Here is a 19,946-nt window from a genome sequence, read left to right on the forward strand (position 1 = left end):
TTTTTTGAAAAGAAAAACAATTATATTTTTATTCTGATTTTAAAAATATAGTATATGTCAACATTTAATAGACCCATATTCTGTCTTTATCTGTAATTTAGTTTATTTCCTCGGAAAGTGTTGAAATATTCTTTTAAAAGGTTAGACATTTGATTGCTGAGCATGCCAGTCAATTATAATCTAATAGTAATAGGTGACTATTACTTTTCATACTAAACAAATAATTATGTCTGAGCTAATTTGGGTAATAAAAATCATATTTGTCAATATACAACCCTGATTATGAGGCAGTTATTGATTTTAGAGTATTTTAGTAAGTATGGGATTCATAGAGTCAGTATTTCTCTTTCTAATAAACAACTACCTTGCAGAAAACAAATTGAATGAATCCTCTAATAAATCAAGACTCTTGGCGCATTGGAACGAATTTATGGGAATAAATTTCTACTCTCTCAATAGACTTTAAATTAAATGCAAATTATCTTATTTCTTTTTTACTCTTCTATCGCATCTAAGCTCACCATCTGCATTTCCATTAAATATATACCCGAACTTTTTATGAGAGGCATGTAAAGGATCCTTTTTTTAGTCCACTTCTTCTGGTGCCTTCTTCTGTATGTTGGAGATCGCTGAGGAAAATAGGGATCTGGTACTTCTTCTATACCACTCTCTGAAGTTCTTAAGACACTATGTCTGTCTTCGTTCCGTCAGTTTTTCTCTGTATTAATAGTTAATGGAAGTGGTATTTCGTGCCTCTCATAATATGTTCAAAGTATTCCAATTTTCGTCGCTTCACTGTGTTTAAGATCTTCAGGTGTTTTCATGTTGCAAAAATATTTCTTTGAAAAATTTTAATTTTTTGAAAAAAATAATTTTTGTGGCAGATTTTGATCCCAGCTTCTGGATGACTGTGCCACATCGGTTTTCAATACATATTCAATAAAGAAACACCGGTGGCATAATCCCTAACTAAATTTTTCTGCACATTTGTGCCAGCTATTTCAATTGCAACTGCAACATATATGTATCAGATTGCTCGCTCAATTGAGGTGAATAGGGACTTTGATCGCTTGATGTATAAGAATAATGTCCTGTGCTGTCATTTCACTATCGTCGTCATCTCTTGCAACCCTTTGAGGAATATAAGGTGGCTCTGTCGTGTCGAAATTGAAGGTTGATGCCAGTCTGTAAACACTTTTCGTAAAAGTTTTAAAAATACATCTTTGGGAACTGTCATACAACGGTTATTTCAAATATAGTCTTTCCATTTATTTGAAATCTTCCGCTAGACAATTCTAATCTATGGTTGTAGCAGGTGAGTAGGGTTTGGGAGCAAAGCAATAGAAAAAATTTTATTTCATTGCAAAGATCTATCACTTTCGTATTTATATGAGAATTTAAAGAACTTTTTACTTGTTTTTTTCAAAATTGGGAATATTAGGGTCGTAAACCAGTTTTCTAAGCATTATAAGTCGAACCAACCTGACTTATGGTGACATTTCCCGGAGCCGTTCTCTGTCCAACTTGACCACATTTTTTCTGTGCTATAAACATCGTAAACTGGTGCTAATTTCATCCGCTGCACTTCATTGATTATTGATACATTTGTTTATGAGAATTCTTTATATTTTCAGACTACTTTCTTATTTATTGCTTCATTTAACAAGAAATTTAGATATGCCAGGATCGTCGACGAGACAAGTTTCATCATAATTCCAAATATTTGACAGGGGAAAACTTCTTTTTCCAAATTGTCAAAGAACTTATTTACTACTTCGCCATCAATAGAACTCAACTGTAAGTAATAATTCTGGCGGATCGATTGGAAATTTGCCGTGCATGCCTCTTTACAAAAGTATTGGCCTATTTAATACCACGACGCTTTTTTTACTTGTTCCAGGAATTTACAGGAAATCTATAACTGGATAGTCGTGTGCCACGATAACTGATTAACTTCTTCATCCGAGAAAATCGTCTGCCCTCCATTCCTCTTAGACTATTTTATTAAGTAAATTTCGGTGAATATCATATTTCGCATTTGCCCAACGAACAGAAATTCTTTTTTTTTTCTAATTTCAGTCAAAATCTGTTCCAGTATCTTTGGACAATAGTTTTAGTAATGCCTTGTTTTCTAATGTGTTGACGCAGCATTCGGAAATAAAAAAGTTGAAAGTCTGTGAAAAAATATGAGGTGAAAACGTGCTACTCAATGGCACTACTTCACAAATTTATGCTCTAATCTCAATATTGTTCTAATTCATAAACATGAGTAAACAATATCAAATCATTATGAGGGCACTATCAAGATAAATAAATAGGTAATTGAAATTACTCACCTAAATGTTCCATTTTATACCACAAACCTGTCACTACCAAAGTATCCAGACTTTTTGGAAAACGAGAAAACAGGCATCATCCATCAACGTTAATCTCTCAACAAATAGCGGGTACCGCGCAAGATGATCAAACTAGTAGAGTTTGGTTTACATCATGATTTAAGAGCATATCGAGCCCAAAAAATTGAAATATCTGAGGGAAGACACAGTGGCATATTTTTACCTATGCAGGCACATTTTAATCCCGTTCTATGGTACTTATGGTAACCCTTACGCAAATAAAAAAATAACCACGTATCAAATTAAATGCCTTTTTGGACTTTAATACAAGTAGTTCCTCTTGTTAATTAATCACTATTAATTACTGAGTGCAGTTTTAAACATGTATGACTGATATGACACACATCACTATTTATGTTTTTCTTTAGTTATATTCCTATAAGATTAACCTATTGTTATTTGCCAAAGTTGTAGTTATTGAAACTTAATATTTTATAAAAAGTTGGAAAGCCTTAGCAATTATAGAGGATTATGAATTATATTTTTTAAATCACTGCAGCTTTTCATTTAACCCTCCAACAAAAAACAACAAATCAGCATAAAATATGTATTTCCAAAAAAATTTAAAACTTTAATAAACACAAAAAACTTATCATCTAATTAATAGCATAGCCTATCGGTAACATTTCAAAAGTAGAAAATCCTATCACTAAGTGATAACATTAAACGAAACATGTAGACATTTAAGAATTTTTCTGTAAAAGAGATGTGATAACTGTTTTCACTTCTGTGTATTGTCTTAGGCCGTATTGTCCCAATTCTCTACCGTGCCCTGAGTCCTTGTAACCTAAAAAAATAATGGTTTCAGGTGCCGAATGATCAAATTTAATTTATTATTCTTACCTCCAAATGGTGTCTGTGCTTGTAAAACATTGTAGCAGTTAACCCAAACGGTTCCGGCTTTAATACCTTGAGTAAGATAGTTAATTTTGTCAATATCCTTGGAGAAAATTGCAGAAGCAAGGCCGTAATTCGTCTTGTTGGCCCTCACGATTATTTCGTCAAGGTTTCTGAATTTCATTAGCTGTTGAACGGGGCCGAAGATCTAAATAAAAATGATCGTGTAAGGTAAAAGTAAAGTTAAGATAACTATTCAAAAGAAAAACTGAATTATGGATAGATCTTTATTCTTATCAATCAATACAAACGCATAATTAACAGTATAATTAAGCACTTAACGTATACAGGGTGTCCAGTTTAAAATTATGTACATGTGGATGATGGAAACCAATAAAGATACAGGGAGGACCAAATGGGAAAAAAAAAACCTGAACGAAATCAATTGCCTGTAAATAATCTCTCAATCTACAACTTGAAATAGCAACAGATATACAGAGAAATACAAAGGGAAAAAGTGCCTTTTAAAAATTCCGTTTTTTTTTGTTAATTATAACAGATACAATTAAGACATTTTCAGGGTGGGGGTAACAAGTGAGCGTGAATTTCAAAATAAAGTAAAAAAATTGTCAGGCTCACTATGTTGAATGAGGCTGAAGTCAAGTTTTGTTTATCTTATGGGCGTTATATTAAATTTTTGAATTTTCAAATTCGCCGTTTAGAAATTCTGTTCAACCACGCATAACATGTACTATCGTGCCGAAAAAAAAACTGGGACAGCAAAATCTCTCAAATCTCTTGGTCTATTAGAATAATATATTTTGATGTTGTCGAAGGTAATTTAATTTTGTGACAGCTGCGTCAACAAAATTATCTCGCATTATCTCCTCAACAAAAGGCGATAATATACACTCGTCTGATGGGTGGAGTTCCTATAAGAAGAATCGCAGAAGAATTAGGTAGTAAAAATACTATTTCCTTAGCTAAGGCAAAAATTGCAGAATATAGAGCTATTGTAAGAAATTCAGGTTCTGCTGGACCAAAAATTTCAAACGATATTTAAAATAGAGCGTTAGTTGGCTCTTTAAGAAACAATTCGTTTGAAACAGCAATAAAGGCGAAAGAAGACACGCATTTTCCTGGTATTGCTAATACAGCTCGTAGTAGGATAAGAAATTCGGAAATTAAAAGTTGCTGTGCAACAAATATACTATTATTGACTGAAGCAAACAAACAGAGAAGATTTTTTTGCCCAATTTGCCCATCAATATGCACACCAAAACAACATATGGGAAACGGTACTATTTTCGGATGAAAAAACCTTTCAATCGTGTAATAATGGCAAAATCCGCGTTTAGAGACCTTCTAATACCAGATTTGATGAAAGATATACACAAAGTGGACGTTTTAGTATAAACGCTTGGGCCTGGATTAGTTTTAGAGGACCAGGGGCCGTATTTTTGAAACGATTCGAATTTGATTCGCATACGAAATTTGAGGATTTCGCACGAAAAACCGATATTTGTATTTTCGTCCGCATCGTATGGGAACTTTTTCGCATGCGGTGTCTCGAATGGGTATATACCATTCGAATTTCAAAGTTCGTGTGCGATTCTCAATTAAATTAGTTCTTTCTTTTGCTTACTCGACACAAAACCGCAATATTTTTTTTATTTTTTGAATCCAACTTAAAAAAAAAGTCAATTCAAAACACCCAAGAAACGCCATGAAAAAAACCTAAAAATTCCCTGATGTTTTTAAACTTAAATTTCAGGTTAGATTGAAAAATCCTTATCGTCTTCATCCCGTCTGACATGGCCTCCAATAGCACTATAGCACTCGAGTTTGCTAAGTTGCCACTACATTTGAGGTTCGTATGCGAATGAAATTTCGAATGCTGTTCAAAAATGCACTTTTTAATTCGTGTGCGAATCTTGCCGTTCGAAAGACGAATTTAAGTTTTACCGTGGCTCTCGAAAAGCCCTGATATCAACCCAATTGAAAACGTTTGGGGTAAAATGGCAAAATGTATGTATTAGGATAACTTTGGGCCTAGAAATCAAAATGAATTACGCCTAAAGATAGATGACGCATGGGATCAAATAACCGAAGAATATACCAGAAACTTAATTTTAAGTATGCCATGACGTTTGCAAGCTGTCATTGATAACGACGGTGTGCTTACTAAGTATTAATAATTTTTTGTTATTCCATATTATCAAAAAAGATATTAGTTAGTTTTGCTTTATTTATAAAATGTATTCCAAATAAAAATAAATATCGAAAAATAAAAATGTTTTCTATCAATATTATTATTTAAATATGTAATTATTAAGACTCCAAAAATTCATAATGCGTAAATATGCATACCATACCCAAGGAATGCGATTTACTATAATAGACTAGGAGACAATTCCCTACTTAAATTTTATTGTCCCAGTTTTTTTTCGGCACGATGGTACATGTTTGGTCAAGATAAACAACTAAAATTAACAAAATTAATATTTCATGATAGTAGGCTTCCATATTTCCCTTCAATTTCCTTATAGTAATGTTTGCTGTCAGTTTTAATTACCTTAGGTAACTATCAAAGTAAAATTTATTGTCAGTGTCAAGTGTATGTTTATGAGATTCAAAATTAATAATACGATACGTTGGAGTGTCTTATTCTTAAGGTAAAAAAAAACAACCTTCCACACGACAATAAAGGAAATTTTTAAATGCAAAACGTGGTTGAGACACCTAAGACCCCGTAAGTCTTTCCGTGAAATTGAAACTACAACAGGTGTTGAACATTAGGAGAATGGCATTTTGTCAGTGGTTTCTTTAAAAAAATAAGGACATACCAAACTTTTCATTAAAAATCTTTTGTTCAGACGAGAGCCAGTTAACTGTGGAATATTTAATCGTCAAAAAAACATTTATTGACGAAATTGCACGGCTAGTTCGTCGTTATATTTGGATTTAATGGTGGTTAGGTATTGTGGGTACCCACATGATTGGGCCTCTTTTTTAACTGAGAACTTAAATTCGGACAGATATTTCAACCTCTAACGTAACAGAAGCACTTATGCGGTTTTCTCAAAAGGATAGTATACTGTAGGTCCGAATAGTATAATAGATAACCCCAGAAATGAACAGACTGTCCTGTAAAGCAGGAATGAGACGATGTATGTCGTGCGTACGTGCCTAAAAAATAGAAAACGGGATCACACAATTCACTAGTGGTCTATTTATTCGAATAATTTGACAAACAAAGAAGAATCACCAGCATTAAAGGATATAACATAAGCGGATAACAAGAGAATATAACACCCTACAACTTTCTCTCACAGATCGTAACAAAAGTAATAACTATTTTAAAAATGTGATATCTTCTATAATCTTGCGATATAAAGATTAGGGATTCTATATTAATTGCTAATAAATAGGGTTTTGCTAACTTAAACAATAAAAACTTAGAAACATTGTAATCGCAATCAAAAAACCAGTGTTTTTTGATTGCGGTTTGCCAAATTATAAATTCTACGATTACAATCACACGTCGTCTTCTGTAAGCTCCACCATTTGAAAAAGGGTTATATCATAATTTCTGTTGAGTCCTTTGAAATTGATAGACAGTTTGGAACTAAGTTTAGGAAAACTACGAATGTACTTATTTATGTGTCATAAACTTGTAAGCTTTATAAGCTTTTTAAAAATTGTTACTATGTTAACAAAACTTTTAACTACTTGTTTATTATCATAGATACCACAATGTCTTTTAGTCATAAATGTATTTCGATTTCAATGCTATCGTCGTAATAAACGACAAGAATAGTTAATATATGACAAATCCTAAAAAACAACAAATTTTTTTATACTAATGCATACATATCAGTCATAAATATGCTAAGCATTATCATTAAGATAAAAGTTGTTTTGTGGTATTTTCAAATGGAATAAAATAAGCACATTCATGCTCTTCTCTCGTCTTAGATTCATCAATATTTAATATGAATGTGAATTTGATTTCATAGTTGATATAATTTATTATACACAATGTTGGGGTATGTAACAATGGTACTGCACAAAATATTTTTATAATTATGTCCAAAAAAGGGTAATTTACTTTACGAACGTTACTTCAGTAAACTTCAGAATTTTTGTGAATCCAAAATGATTCAGTTAGGTACTCGGTCGCCAACATACTAACTTTGTTTGTATGAAAGTTATTAGACATGTATATATTTTTTATTAAAAATTTTTGAGCTAAATATGCTCTTTTTGTATGTAGTAGGGCTTATCCCGTTTCTGCGAGAAGAGCCTGCACTGGCGTGGAGCAGAATGCTCCCACTTGCTACACATAATGCCAAATATATTGTAGTCCTTCCATTGTATTTAAACGGTTTAGGTAGCATTACCATAAAATATTGAAGAAAAGTCAATTAATAATAAATCAGTCTTTTGGTTATGACCTTTAACAGATTGAGGTTTTTTTCAGCCTTGGTCACTATGGAATTTATTTGATCTTTTCATATCACTTTTTGGACCCCAAGATAACGAGAGCAACGTCTCCATGGAATATCATATGAGCCTAATGGTATGATATTTTGATAAGCGAGGTTATGTCTGGTAAATACAGTATTCTCAGATTTAGATGGTAAAATATCAAGTCCCTTATTAAATAGGAATTCTTTGAGAATTTCAGTATTAAAAACTAAGGTAGGTAGGTAATTGTCAAGTTTTTTTATTTGTTGCATAAATGCATAGATCATCCACGTATTATAAGATTTTAACATCTTGTATGACTGTATGTAGATCCGCGGTATATACATTAAAAAGAAATGCACTAAGAGCGGGCCCCTTTATTTTTATGAAATCTTATTTTTGTTAATTTTAATTATGTATCCTGACCGAACATAAACATATTATACATGGTTAAGGAGCATTTCTAAAGGAGAATTTGAAAATGCAAAAATTCAATCTGACGCCTATGAGAGAAAGTTCACTTTGGCCTCATTAAACATTCCGAGTTTAACTTTTCCGATTTAGACATTGATTGCGCAACTGTTTCCTTATTTCATTATCAATGTACAACAAAAAATTTAATTAAATCCCATTGACGTTCTGCTGAAAAAACGTTTTTAAGTTATGAAAGCTTCTTTTAATATCAGAAATAAGGACTTGTAAACTTTTAAAATATCCACTTAATGTCTTTAAATGTTCTGAAATTTGAGCAAATATTCCAGCAGTGTTTATTCGGTACGCCTACACCTTCACAAATTGTGAAACCATTCACCAGCCTAAATATGAAACCGAGCAATGAACACCTGTCAGAGTAAGGTAACACTTACATTTGTGAAGGCTTTAAGAAATTATTTTCTTGAATTTAGGCTTTAAGGAAAAAAATTAAAGGTACTTTTGAATAATAAAAATTATTGATTTGACATTAAAAGACTCGAATTTTAAGGGATTTCTAGACAAACAGACTTGATGTCGCAATACAAAACTTAGCCTTCTAAATGTTGCACTCACAATATTATTCAAATGCGGAAAGACAGTTAAACGCTTATCGAGTGTTGCTCCAAGATCTTTTATCTTAGAATAATGTAAACTAAGACTAACATTAGTAATGCCATATTCCAGCTCAAGTGGTCTTAGAGAATGTAAACATGAATTTACATAAATTAAGATTTAAACTGTTGGGGACAGACCAAGTGGTCCATGTATCAGGATTACTCTACAAATGTTCGGAATTAACTGTTGCGCCTCCAGGAATAACCTTAATCATCCGAAAATAGGACTCGAGGCTACTTCCTACATCGTTTGAAAGTAATTTAAAAAGTAAAAGAACGCAGTGCGAATCAGTGCGAATCTTGAGGTACCTCAAATAGTACGTTAATTTAGTTGCAGCGAAAGTTGTGTGCAAACTTCCTAACTACCCATTAAGAAGTTTTCCTTTTGTATTTTTAGGTTTAAAATAGGGAAAGATTATCTTTCTTTTCCCGTCAAAAATTAAAAAAAAGGTACTTAGGTAAGGTAAGTTACTTAATTCAGGTATACATGCACAAACTACTAAAGGTTCATTTGTATATTTACTATTACATTTAAGTAAGGAATTGTGTCTAAATTTTTATTGTGGTCCAATAAATTTAAAACTTAAAATTCAAATCAACTATACTCATATGTATGATTCGGACATTTTTGTTAATTTTCTTAGAAAATTTTAATTTTGTTTGAGAATATTTACACACGAAATAATTAAAAACAATTTAAAATGATTTTGAAACCATTAAAATGTGTTCAGGATCTTTATTTTTTAGCCAATTTTCTTACACCCAAATAGAGGGCGAATGAATTTATGTCTTATCGTCACAAGCATATTATTTCGATATTACTATACAGAGTGTCATTGAAATGGTGTAAAAAAATTCGGGGGGTGATAGTACTCCTAAAAATTTTAAAAAAAGTTCCTATAACTATAGGGTGGAAACTGCATATTAAGGGAGTTAGGGGCACTGAAAGGGTAAATTTAAAAAACGGTTTTTTGAAATTGTAGGCTTAAAAAACGAGATAAAATTTCGAAAAAAAATCCTCTGCCATAAATTTTGACCCAAAATCAAATGGTGATACTAAAAAATAATTTGGAAAATCGGAAAGGGTAGTTTTTGCAAGGGTAGGGGGTTAATTCGTGAATAACTTTTTTTAGGTTATTTTCTTCGCAACGTGGGTTCATTTTTTAAAAACTACATACTTTTTCCTACAAAAAAGGTACTCTTGTTGCACATCGCCCAGAACGATGGTTTTCGAGAAAATTGAAGGCAAAAAGTTTGCTCTGATGGGCTGCTAACTGGTTAAACAACATAAACTTATGAAAGTTATGGGGTTTCAAAAGTAAACAAGTAGTTATTAAATAATTAATTGAAAAATCTAAATTTCATGATTTTTAAAACATCGTATTGCTTTAAAAAAACGAAATAAACCAATTACCAAAATTCCTTATTAAATGCATACTTATTTGATTCATTAGCCTAGTTTACACCGCGAGTACCAAATATTTAATACGCGGACCCAATCCCCTATTCTCAAACTCAACGTGCGCGAGTTGACAAGTTTACACGTAAATTATTCCAAATTGTGACTTAATAGGTTTGAGAATATGTAGAGGTTTTACTCAGTGCCGATTAATACTGAAGAGCAACTACGTCAACGCATTATCGACTGTTCCAATTAAATTCGTACAACCCCAGGGATATTCCACAGGTTACGCAGATCATGGAGAAGAAGAGCAGATGTCTGCATTGAAATGAATGGTGGTCACTTTAAACATTTGTTACAGGTTTAATCTCCAACAGATATATTAATTGATTTATTAATTTTTTTTACCAAGATAAAGTAAATCGCAACCATAGTTTCATAAAATAATTTATTTAAAAATCATACATAAATATACATACTACACAGATATGATACCGTTAAGATGGTCCCTCCTAACATACCCGATCTGAAACGCAAGGAAAACCATTATTGGATGAGGAAAGTAAATAATAATATGGGATATTGTTTCATTGTTTTGTTGATTGAATAGAATTAAGAACTGTCATTGATTTTGCATTGATTTTACCTTGCAGGTCAATTTGGCCTATTTTAGATTTTAATGAATACTGAGCACATTAACTATTTGTTTATTTTGTTCAAATCATAAGGATCAATAGTGATAAGAATGTTAATGTCAATCTGGTCTGTCAGTTTTTGTAAATTATTGTTGCTAAACCATGGCCTCAAGTTATAGATTGCTCCATAGTTGCAAATTACTTAAACCAATGTTGGTACCAGATAGTACCCAGTAGTTAAACCCAGCATGTCAACACCTAGGTACTTGACAGATAAATGCATTCCTTAAAATTTGGAGGGAACTGACAATCCTATTTTTAATAGATTCATTCTTTATCTGGTTCTAGAGTATGACAGATAGTTTCGCTTAATGCGGATGTGAAAAGGTAGACCCTATCTTGGCCTAATTTTTTTTTGTAGTTACTAGTATGTGCTAGGATAGCTTAATTGCTGATTTTCTAAGTAGGCCTAAGAGTTTATAGGGCTCCTTGTTTTTGTTGTGTTAAATAAACCCCAGAAAAGGCCACATTCCATCTTCGGTAAGTTAGCACATGTTACATGCCTAAGTCATTTTCCTATTTTTTTCATCTAATTAATTTCTTATTTGCATGCTTTTCGGTTTAACTCAAAAGAACATCAATGCATCCAACTTTTCAGAGAGCAATTTTATAAAATTTAACTTACTTACCCACACAAAAATGCCATAAAATTGACAGCCATGTCGAACCTCATGTGTGGTCCCCATTTTTAGGCCTTCCTGTACCTTCTGCTTATCCTCTGCTTCTGCTTTTGCTGCATTTTTATTGTTACTGCTTCCACCTCACTTGCTACTCCACGTGTTACCACATCAAGTCGCTTGGATCATCACCTCCGGAACCTGCATTCCTTCCTTAGGTGTAGCTGATTGGCTACACCTAATACCGATTGCCTTCCACTACCTGCTAGACATTCGGGAAGCATCCTAACTGGTCGATCTGCTGCTGCTTCTTTTGACCCAAACGTATAGCTGCCAACAAAGGAGCCCCATTCAGATTCTTTTTGGCTTGGTTTCTCCAGGTATTGATTTATCGGTTCGTCGCAATTTATAGATTATTTTTTTTTTAATTAATATGTAGAAATGATCACAGATTTTAAAATCAATTTAGCAAAATTGTTTATATAACCACCATCACTGATTTGATTTGAAATTGGGAACTGAGTATATACGTATATGCGAGGTATTATCAGATGTACAATTGAATAAGTATTAAGTGCTAAATTTTACTTTATTTTCTTTCTCATCATTTTAAATTTCATAATTATAATTTAAGTATTAGAGCATTACTGTCTTAGTATTTATTTTTTTTTGAATTGAGGTTATAGATTAAATTAGTTGTCAATTATGACATTGATTTATCTTTCAATACTAAAGCTGGGTTTAACGATATAAAGCTGCGTTTTCTTTGCGTGCCCTAATAAAGGCTAATAATCATAACCCTGGAACCCACATTTAGGCATTGTGCGAGAAACAGTGCAATAAATTTGGCGCCCAACGTGTCAGTTCTTGCTTTACCAATTTTTTTTTCTAGTAACTTTTGATTATATTAAACATTAGCAGTTAATTTTGATTAGTTGTTTTAGAAGGTTGACTTTACCATTCTTATTTTTTTTGACGTTTTCATCAGTTCAGTGTTTCTTCTCATTTAAAAAAAAAAAAAAGAGAATTATCAAATTTTATTAAGGTTGGTGACCAATTACCAAAAACCAAGGAAATATCTTCAGGTGTTGTAGGGAAGGATAAATGATTCAAGTGTTATAGGATTACAGGGTGGTGTGAAGGTGAAAAAAGAAAGGGAAAGGAAAAAGAAAGAAAAGGGAAGAAAAGGAAAAACATTTTTTTTTTAAATTCTTGAATAGAGGTATTGTCGAGAAGAAGTAGTACTTTATAAAGTATCATAGAGATATATATTTTCTTTTTCATTTTCTTTTATTATAGTTTGATTTGCTTTAGATAAATTGTTGGAACTTTGATTATGTAATTTTTTTAATGCGAACATCTATTTGTTGAAGTAATTATGAGTGATTAACATAATCGAAAAGTTTTTAAATATTTTGTTTTTTTTTAATATTTTTTTTTCTTTGATTTTTTTTGTAAATCTGTTCATGCGCAGTACTGTAGTAAGTGTGTATAATAAGCTTATTTACTGGTATTACCTTTGATTGATTTTTAAGACTTCTTTTGTTTTTTTTTTAAATTTATTTATTTATTTTTTTTTTGAAGTACCTGACTATTCTTACTTCTTATTAGTAGGTCTGAATGATAAATATAACTATAGTCTTAACTGCTCTTATACGTAGTGTATTTGCTGTTGGACTTTGATTCCTTTTTTTTTTTAATTTTTTTTTCTTAGGAAAGGGTGGGGGTGTCCTTTGGATACTTAATCATATTTTCCTTTTAATTTTTTTTTTAGCTTATTTATTTAATTAACGTTATTAAATTATATATAATATATCTATAAATATATATATTTTTTTTGTCCCTCTATTTTGATATTTGAAATGGATGTTAATTATCTAGGTGGTGAGGAACTAAAATATGAGTTACACATTCGAGGTCTCCCATTAACCGGTTCTTTCGCTCAAAAACGGACCAGTCTTCGTGAGTCCTTGCGGTTGGAACGGGAGAAACACATTGATCCTCCTAGTTCCACTGCCTTCGACACAGATAGTGAGCTTTGCCTTTGTCGCAGTAAATTAATATCTATTGAACGGGATATTAAGACTCTCGGAAAGGATTATTGTGATGGAGAATCCAAACGGATTAATACCCTCTTGTTGCATTTGTACCAGCGTATCAATCGAGTCCATGCTGTGTCAGAAGTAGAGTCGGTTTTAAAAAATGAGATTGTAAGTTCATGCACTAAACTTTTTGGTGATCTTAATCTTGCTTCTCAAGGTATCATGCCTTCTTGCTCTTATGCCAACAAACCACCAGCCATTACCCTAACAGGGGCCACTCCATCTCACGAATCCCATGAATCCTTAAATACAGGAGACAACTTAGTAGTTTCAAATGACTTAATTGTTTTGAGTGATGAGGAATCTACACCTGTTACATAGAACTTGAAGCGGAACGTGTTAATTCCAATGTTGCTGCCGCATCGACTTCACAATGCGAGGTTGCAGAGCAGTCGAACAATTTGAATAATTTCCAGTCTGGTACTTCTACGTCTTTGCACATTCAGCTATTAATAGGGAGTTGCCTCAGATTGAATCTCATAGCGATGCAGTACCCTATGGGACTACTTCCAATCCGTCTTTGACACAACAGTCTAGACTTCCACTCCAGGATTTATTGGAGCTTGCTCAAAGCAGTTGTCCTTATTTTAATCCTCAGCAGAGAACGTCAAGTACATCTGAGTCAAGACCTTCCTATGGTCGTTTCATGCAGCGCGACGGATCCAGAGTCTTTCAGTCTTCCGGAAATGAACTTAATGCAAAGTCCTCAATATCTTCGAATCCTATATCACAACCTCCTGTAAGTCAAATTAACTGTTATCCAGTGAGTTCAGCAAATGAGTCTCAAGCAATGAGTCGTCAATCACAGGTTCGTTTTGGACCCCCCGTGGTTCATGCATCTCCTCCAGCAAACTCCACTGCTCATGGAGACAACTTGTCCCAGTCCATACCAATCAACGACTTAGTTCGTCATTTGGAAGAAGTAAATTTTTCTCCGACGGACACATCGAATCGAACTTACGGGCGTGAGCCGAGACAACTATCGCATCCCTCATACCATACACATGATGTGTTTCGATGGAATATTAAGTTTAATGGACAGACTAGTGTTAACGACTTTCTAGAGAGAGTTGAGGAAATACGTTTATCTCGAGGTGTACTTAAGGAGCAGTTACTCCGGTCTGCACCAGAGTTGTTTACTGGCGATGCCCTTCTTTGGTATCGTACCAATAAATTTGCCAGTTGGGATGATTTAGTAACTAAATTGAAAGATTCCTTTCGGCCTTATGACTATGAATATGGTTTGTGGGATGAAATACGTAGGCGCACCCAAGGATCACAAGAACGCGTCCTTACGTTTATTGTCGCAATGGAGAGTCTATTTCGAAAACTTTCAGAAAGTCCCTCCGAATCAGTCAAACTTAACCTTATTCGTCGAAATTTACTTCCTTATATTCAAAGTAGGCTTGCTACCCATGAAATCCATGATCTTCACGAGTTGACTAGGTTAAGTCGAGCAATTGAAGAGACCGAAGCCAGAGTGCAGAGATTTGTCCCACCCCCCACAAACATTAGACAGCTATTAGAACCTGAACTTGCCTACAGAAAACCCAGTCATCACGTAGCGTCAATTAAGTCTTATTCAGAGCCTAGTGATGTTAAGCCGATTATTCCTAATAATCATTCGGCTTATTCAACTTCTATAGATGCAGTTTCTTCTGTTGTAACCTGCTGGAATTGCGGTGACAGCGGACATCGTTTTCGTAAATGTTCTAAGCCCAAAACGTTCTTTTGTTTCCGATGCGGAAAGAGAGACGTTAGTGCAAAGACTTGTCCAACGTGCTCAAAAAACGAGGCATCGGCAAGAGCATAGGCCGTCCCTCTTGCCTATCTTTTGAATCACAATCGGCTATTAGTCTATCCAAACATGTTCGTACTTCTGCCGTCCTTGATTTCGTCTTGGCACATGCCAAAGGTGATGAGCGTCCTTATCTGCATATAGACATTTTTGGAAAATCACTATTAGGTTTACTTGATAGTGGAGCATCTCGAACTATTATTGGTTCTGCCGGATGGTCTGTTTTGTCTACTTATTGCAACCTTAAACAATCTGGGGCCACTGAGTGCACTGTAGCCAATGGACAACAATGTTCAATAAAAGGAATTGTGACCTTACCTATGAGGCTTCGCACTCGCGTAGTCCTTATGGATGTTTTGGTTGTTCCCTCCCTACCCCATTCCTTGATCTTAGGTATTGATTTTTGGACTCGTATGGGGATCATACCTGACCTTAACACTGGGGAATGGCATTTCAAAGATGTTGCTCCATACTACTGTCACGAAACTGCCGCAATTCAATCCGTTGATACTCTGACTCCAACACAAAAAGGAACTCTCGATCGACTTATCGAGGATGTCTTTTCCAACATGAGTTCAACATTGGGTTGTACTAATTTGGTCAAGCTAGAAATCAGGACAAATTCAGCACCTATCAAACAGCGCTATTATCCTCTTTCCCGTGCCCTTCAAAAGGATGTCAATACTGAATTGGAACAAATGATTGCCAATGGTATTGTGGAACCATCTATTTCACCCTGGTCATCTCCAATAGTAATGGTTAAGAAAAAACTGGCGAATGGCGTTTTTGTGTCGATTATCGCGCTTTAAATCGTGTGACCATCAAAGGCAGTTATCCCATACCTTTTGTTTCTGCCACTTTAGATAAATTAAGAGATGCCAAGTTCCTTAGTACGTTGGATATTAAGTCCGCGTATTGGCAAATACCTATTGCACCAGAATCTCGCCCTCTTACTGCATTTACAGTCCCTACTAAAGGACTTTTCCAATTTACCCGTATGCCCTTTGGGTTGACTAATGCCCCTGCAGTGTGGCAAAGACTGATCGATTCTGTTATTGGTGTTGACTTGGAGCCATACGTCTTCGTCTATCTTGACGACGTAATCATTTCCACCCCGTCGTTCGAGGAACATATTCGTGTTTTACGTGAGGTCATACAGAGGATCGTTAAGGCAGGTCTAACTCTTAACAGAGAGAAGTGTACCTTTTGTAAACCCGAGTTAAAATATTTGGGGTACATTGTTAATTCTTCCGGTCTACTAGTGGACCCCGATAAGATTGAGGCTATTCTGCGTATACCAACCCCCAAGACTGTTACTGATATTAGAAGAATTGTTGGACTCGCATCTTGGTATCGGAGGTTTGTCCCTAATTTTTCCACGATAGTATCTCCCTTGACCTCATTGACCATGAAGAACGTAAAGTTTGTATGGAGTCCTGAATGTGAAAATGCTTTTAATACTATTAAAGAGAAACTGGTCAGCGCACCGGTTTTATCATGTCCAGATTTTGATCTTCCTTTTATTATCCAATGTGACGCTTCCGATTTTGGACTTGGAGCTGTCCTTTATCAGGTTCAAGGTGACGAAGAGCACGCTATTTGTTTCCTAAGTAGGTCTCTTACCAAAAACGAGCGTCGGTATAGCACAACAGAAAAGGAATGTTTGGCTGTCATTTTCGCCATCGAAAAACTCAGACCATATGTGGAAGGTAGCCATTTTACAGTGGTAACTGACCACTATAGTCTGAAGTGGCTTAATTCAATCAAAGATCCTGTTGGTCGCATTGCTCGATGGGCTGTAAGGCTACAACAGTACGATTTTGACATAGTTCATCGTAAGGGTAAAGACAACATCGTCCCCGATGCATTATCTCGTTCGGTACCAGTGGTAGATGAGGTAGCACCTCTGAATGACATGTCAACGAACGATTCTTCTTTCCTGATCGACAAGTGGTATTCCCGCATGCTAAAACGCGTTAAAGAGCAACCATCTAAGTACCCACTATGGTGGATTTCTAATAATAAGCTCTATAAGCGCACTAAGTCAAAATACCCCGCTTTAGATAATCCTGACGATGCTTGGTTGCAGATTGTACCACGAAATCAACGATCTGATGTCATAAAGGCACATCACGATCCTCCCACCTGTGGTCATCTTGGAGTGTTTAAGACTTTTTCCCGTATTTCACAGAAATATTACTGGCCAAATATGAAGTGTGACGTAGCTAGGTATATTGCCCGATGTCACACTTGCTTAAGGACTAAACCTCTTCAAAAAGTCTCTTCTGGCCACCTTCTTAGTCCACAACCAACCCTGACTAGACCTTGGCAAATCCTCAGTGTAGACCTTGTGGGTCCCTTGCCTCGTTCTCGTTCTGGATATTCCTTCGTATTGTCAGTATATGATTTGTTCAGTAAGTATCCTCTCTTCTTTCCTTTACGAGTGGCTACCGCCAGCAGTATATTAAAATGGCTCGAGGACCATGTACTTTTGGTTTACGGAATCCCTGATAGAATCATTGCCGACAATGGACCTCAGTTTCGTAGTGGGGCTTTCCAAAATAAAATGCAAGAGTATGGTATCCAAATACGTTATACTGCTAATTACCACCCGCAGGCTAACCCTGTAGAGCGTGTCCACCGTGTTCTAAAAACCATAATCTCAAGCTATGTTGATGAGGATCATAGGACGTGGGATCTAATTTTGGCTAAGGCAGGTTGTGCAATCCGATCAGCAAGACACGAAGTTACGGGTCTAACCCCAAACTTTGTAATTTTTGGTAGAGAACTTCGATTTCTGTGTCCCACCCCGACTTTAATTTCTCCATCTAACCCTAATGATTCCGATCCAACTTTGCGATCGAAAACATTGGAAAAGGTATTTGTCGATGTTCAGAAAAGACTGAAAAGGGCTTGCGAGCAACGTAGTAGGCGTTATAACTTACGGCATCGCGACGAGCGTTTTCAACTTGGTCAGGAGGTATGGCAGAGAAATTATGTTATCTCTAATGCTGCCAAAAACTTTACTTCAAAGTTCGCGCCTAAATATCTTGGGCCCTACAAGATCAGCAAAATTCTCTCTCCATGGTCCTACGAAGTTTCGGACTTGACAGGCCGCTGTCGTGGAGTTTGGCATGCTAAAGATTTAAAGGCACATCCACCTGATAATAACGTTCAAGATCAAATCTAATGTTAGTATCTAAGTTATAAGTCAGCGTAATTTAATTATTATAATAGATTCGTTTCTTTATAGTTTCTTTGAGGGTTCTTATAATGTTGTATTATATTAAGTATTTTCAAGTTAGGATTTCTTTTATTAGTTATTTAGTTAGATTAGTTTTTCTTTATTAGGGATTGAATTTCCATTGCAAGTTTCAGGTAAACTTCCTTTTCAGGAAGGAGGGGTGTGTTACAGGTTTAATCTCCAACAGATATATTAATTGATTTATTAATTTTTTTTACCAAGATAAAGTAAATCGCAACCATAGTTTCATAAAATAATTTATTTAAAAATCATACATAAATATACATACTACACAGATATGATACCGTTAAGATTTTCCCTCCTAACATACCCGATCTGAAACGCAAGGAAAACCATTATTGGATGAGGAAAGTAAATAATAATATGGGATATTGTTTCATTGTTTTGTTGATTGAATAGAATTAAGAACTGTCATTGATTTTGCATTGATTTTACCTTGCAGGTCAATTTGGCCTATTTTAGATTTTAATGAATACTGAGCACATTAACTATTTGTTTATTTTGTTCAAATCATAAGGATCAATAGTGATAAGAATGTTAATGTCAATCTGGTCTGTCAGTTTTTGTAAATTATTGTTGCTAAACCATGGCCTCAAGTTATAGATTGCTCCATAGTTGCAAATTACTTAAACCAATGTTGGTACCAGATAGTACCCAGTAGTTAAACCCAGCATGTCAACACCTAGGTACTTGACAGATAAATGCATTCCTTAAAATTTGGAGGGAACTGACAATCCTATTTTTAATAGATTCATTCTTTATCTGGTTCTAGAGTATGACAGATAGTTTCGCTTAATGCGGATGTGAAAAGGTAGACCCTATCTTGGCCTAATTTTTTTTTGTAGTTACTAGTATGTGCTAGGATAGCTTAATTGCTGATTTTCTAAGTAGGCCTAAGAGTTTATAGGGCTCCTTGTTTTTGTTGTGTTAAATAAACCCCAGAAAAGGCCACATTCCATCTTCGGTAAGTTAGCACATGTTACATGCCTAAGTCATTTTCCTATTTTTTTCATCTAATTAATTTCTTATTTGCATGCTTTTCGGTTTAACTCAAAAGAACATCAATGCATCCAACTTTTCAGAGAGCAATTTTATAAAATTTAACTTACTTACCCACACAAAAATGCCATAAAATTGACAGCCATGTCGAACCTCATGTGTGGTCCCCATTTTTAGGCCTTCCTGTACCTTCTGCTTATCCTCTGCTTCTGCTTTTGCTGCATTTTTATTGTTACTGCTTCCACCTCACTTGCTACTCCACGTGTTACCACATCAA

At 34.6% G+C, this 19,946-nt stretch overlaps 1 protein-coding gene and 1 long non-coding RNA gene across 3 annotated transcripts in view; both read right to left on the minus strand.

Annotated features, from left to right (window-relative positions):
• Nucleotides 1-2,929: 2,929 nt before the first annotated feature.
• The window catches only part of LOC126734340 (aldehyde dehydrogenase, mitochondrial), a 144,077-nt gene continuing 127,060 nt past the window's right edge, over nucleotides 2,930-19,946 (minus strand). For both annotated transcript variants that reach the window (XM_050437920.1, XM_050437919.1), the window contains exons 8-9: nucleotides 3,240-3,441; nucleotides 2,930-3,183 (exon numbers count right to left, since the gene is read on the minus strand). In XM_050437920.1, the coding sequence (XP_050293877.1) occupies nucleotides 3,080-3,183; nucleotides 3,240-3,441 (306 nt within the window). In that variant the 3' untranslated portion in view covers nucleotides 2,930-3,079. The remainder of the gene's footprint in view (nucleotides 3,184-3,239; nucleotides 3,442-19,946) is intronic.
• On the minus strand, nucleotides 10,625-19,925 carry LOC126734346 (uncharacterized). The gene is made up of 2 exons (XR_007660029.1): nucleotides 19,784-19,925; nucleotides 10,625-10,719 (listed from the first exon to the last, which is right to left on the minus strand). It is a non-coding gene; the product is annotated as an uncharacterized LOC126734346 (long non-coding RNA).

The sequence above is a fragment of the Anthonomus grandis genome, chromosome 3 (genome assembly GCF_022605725.1).
Source record: "Anthonomus grandis grandis chromosome 3, icAntGran1.3, whole genome shotgun sequence".
Lineage (NCBI taxonomy): Eukaryota > Metazoa > Arthropoda > Insecta > Coleoptera > Curculionidae > Anthonomus > Anthonomus grandis.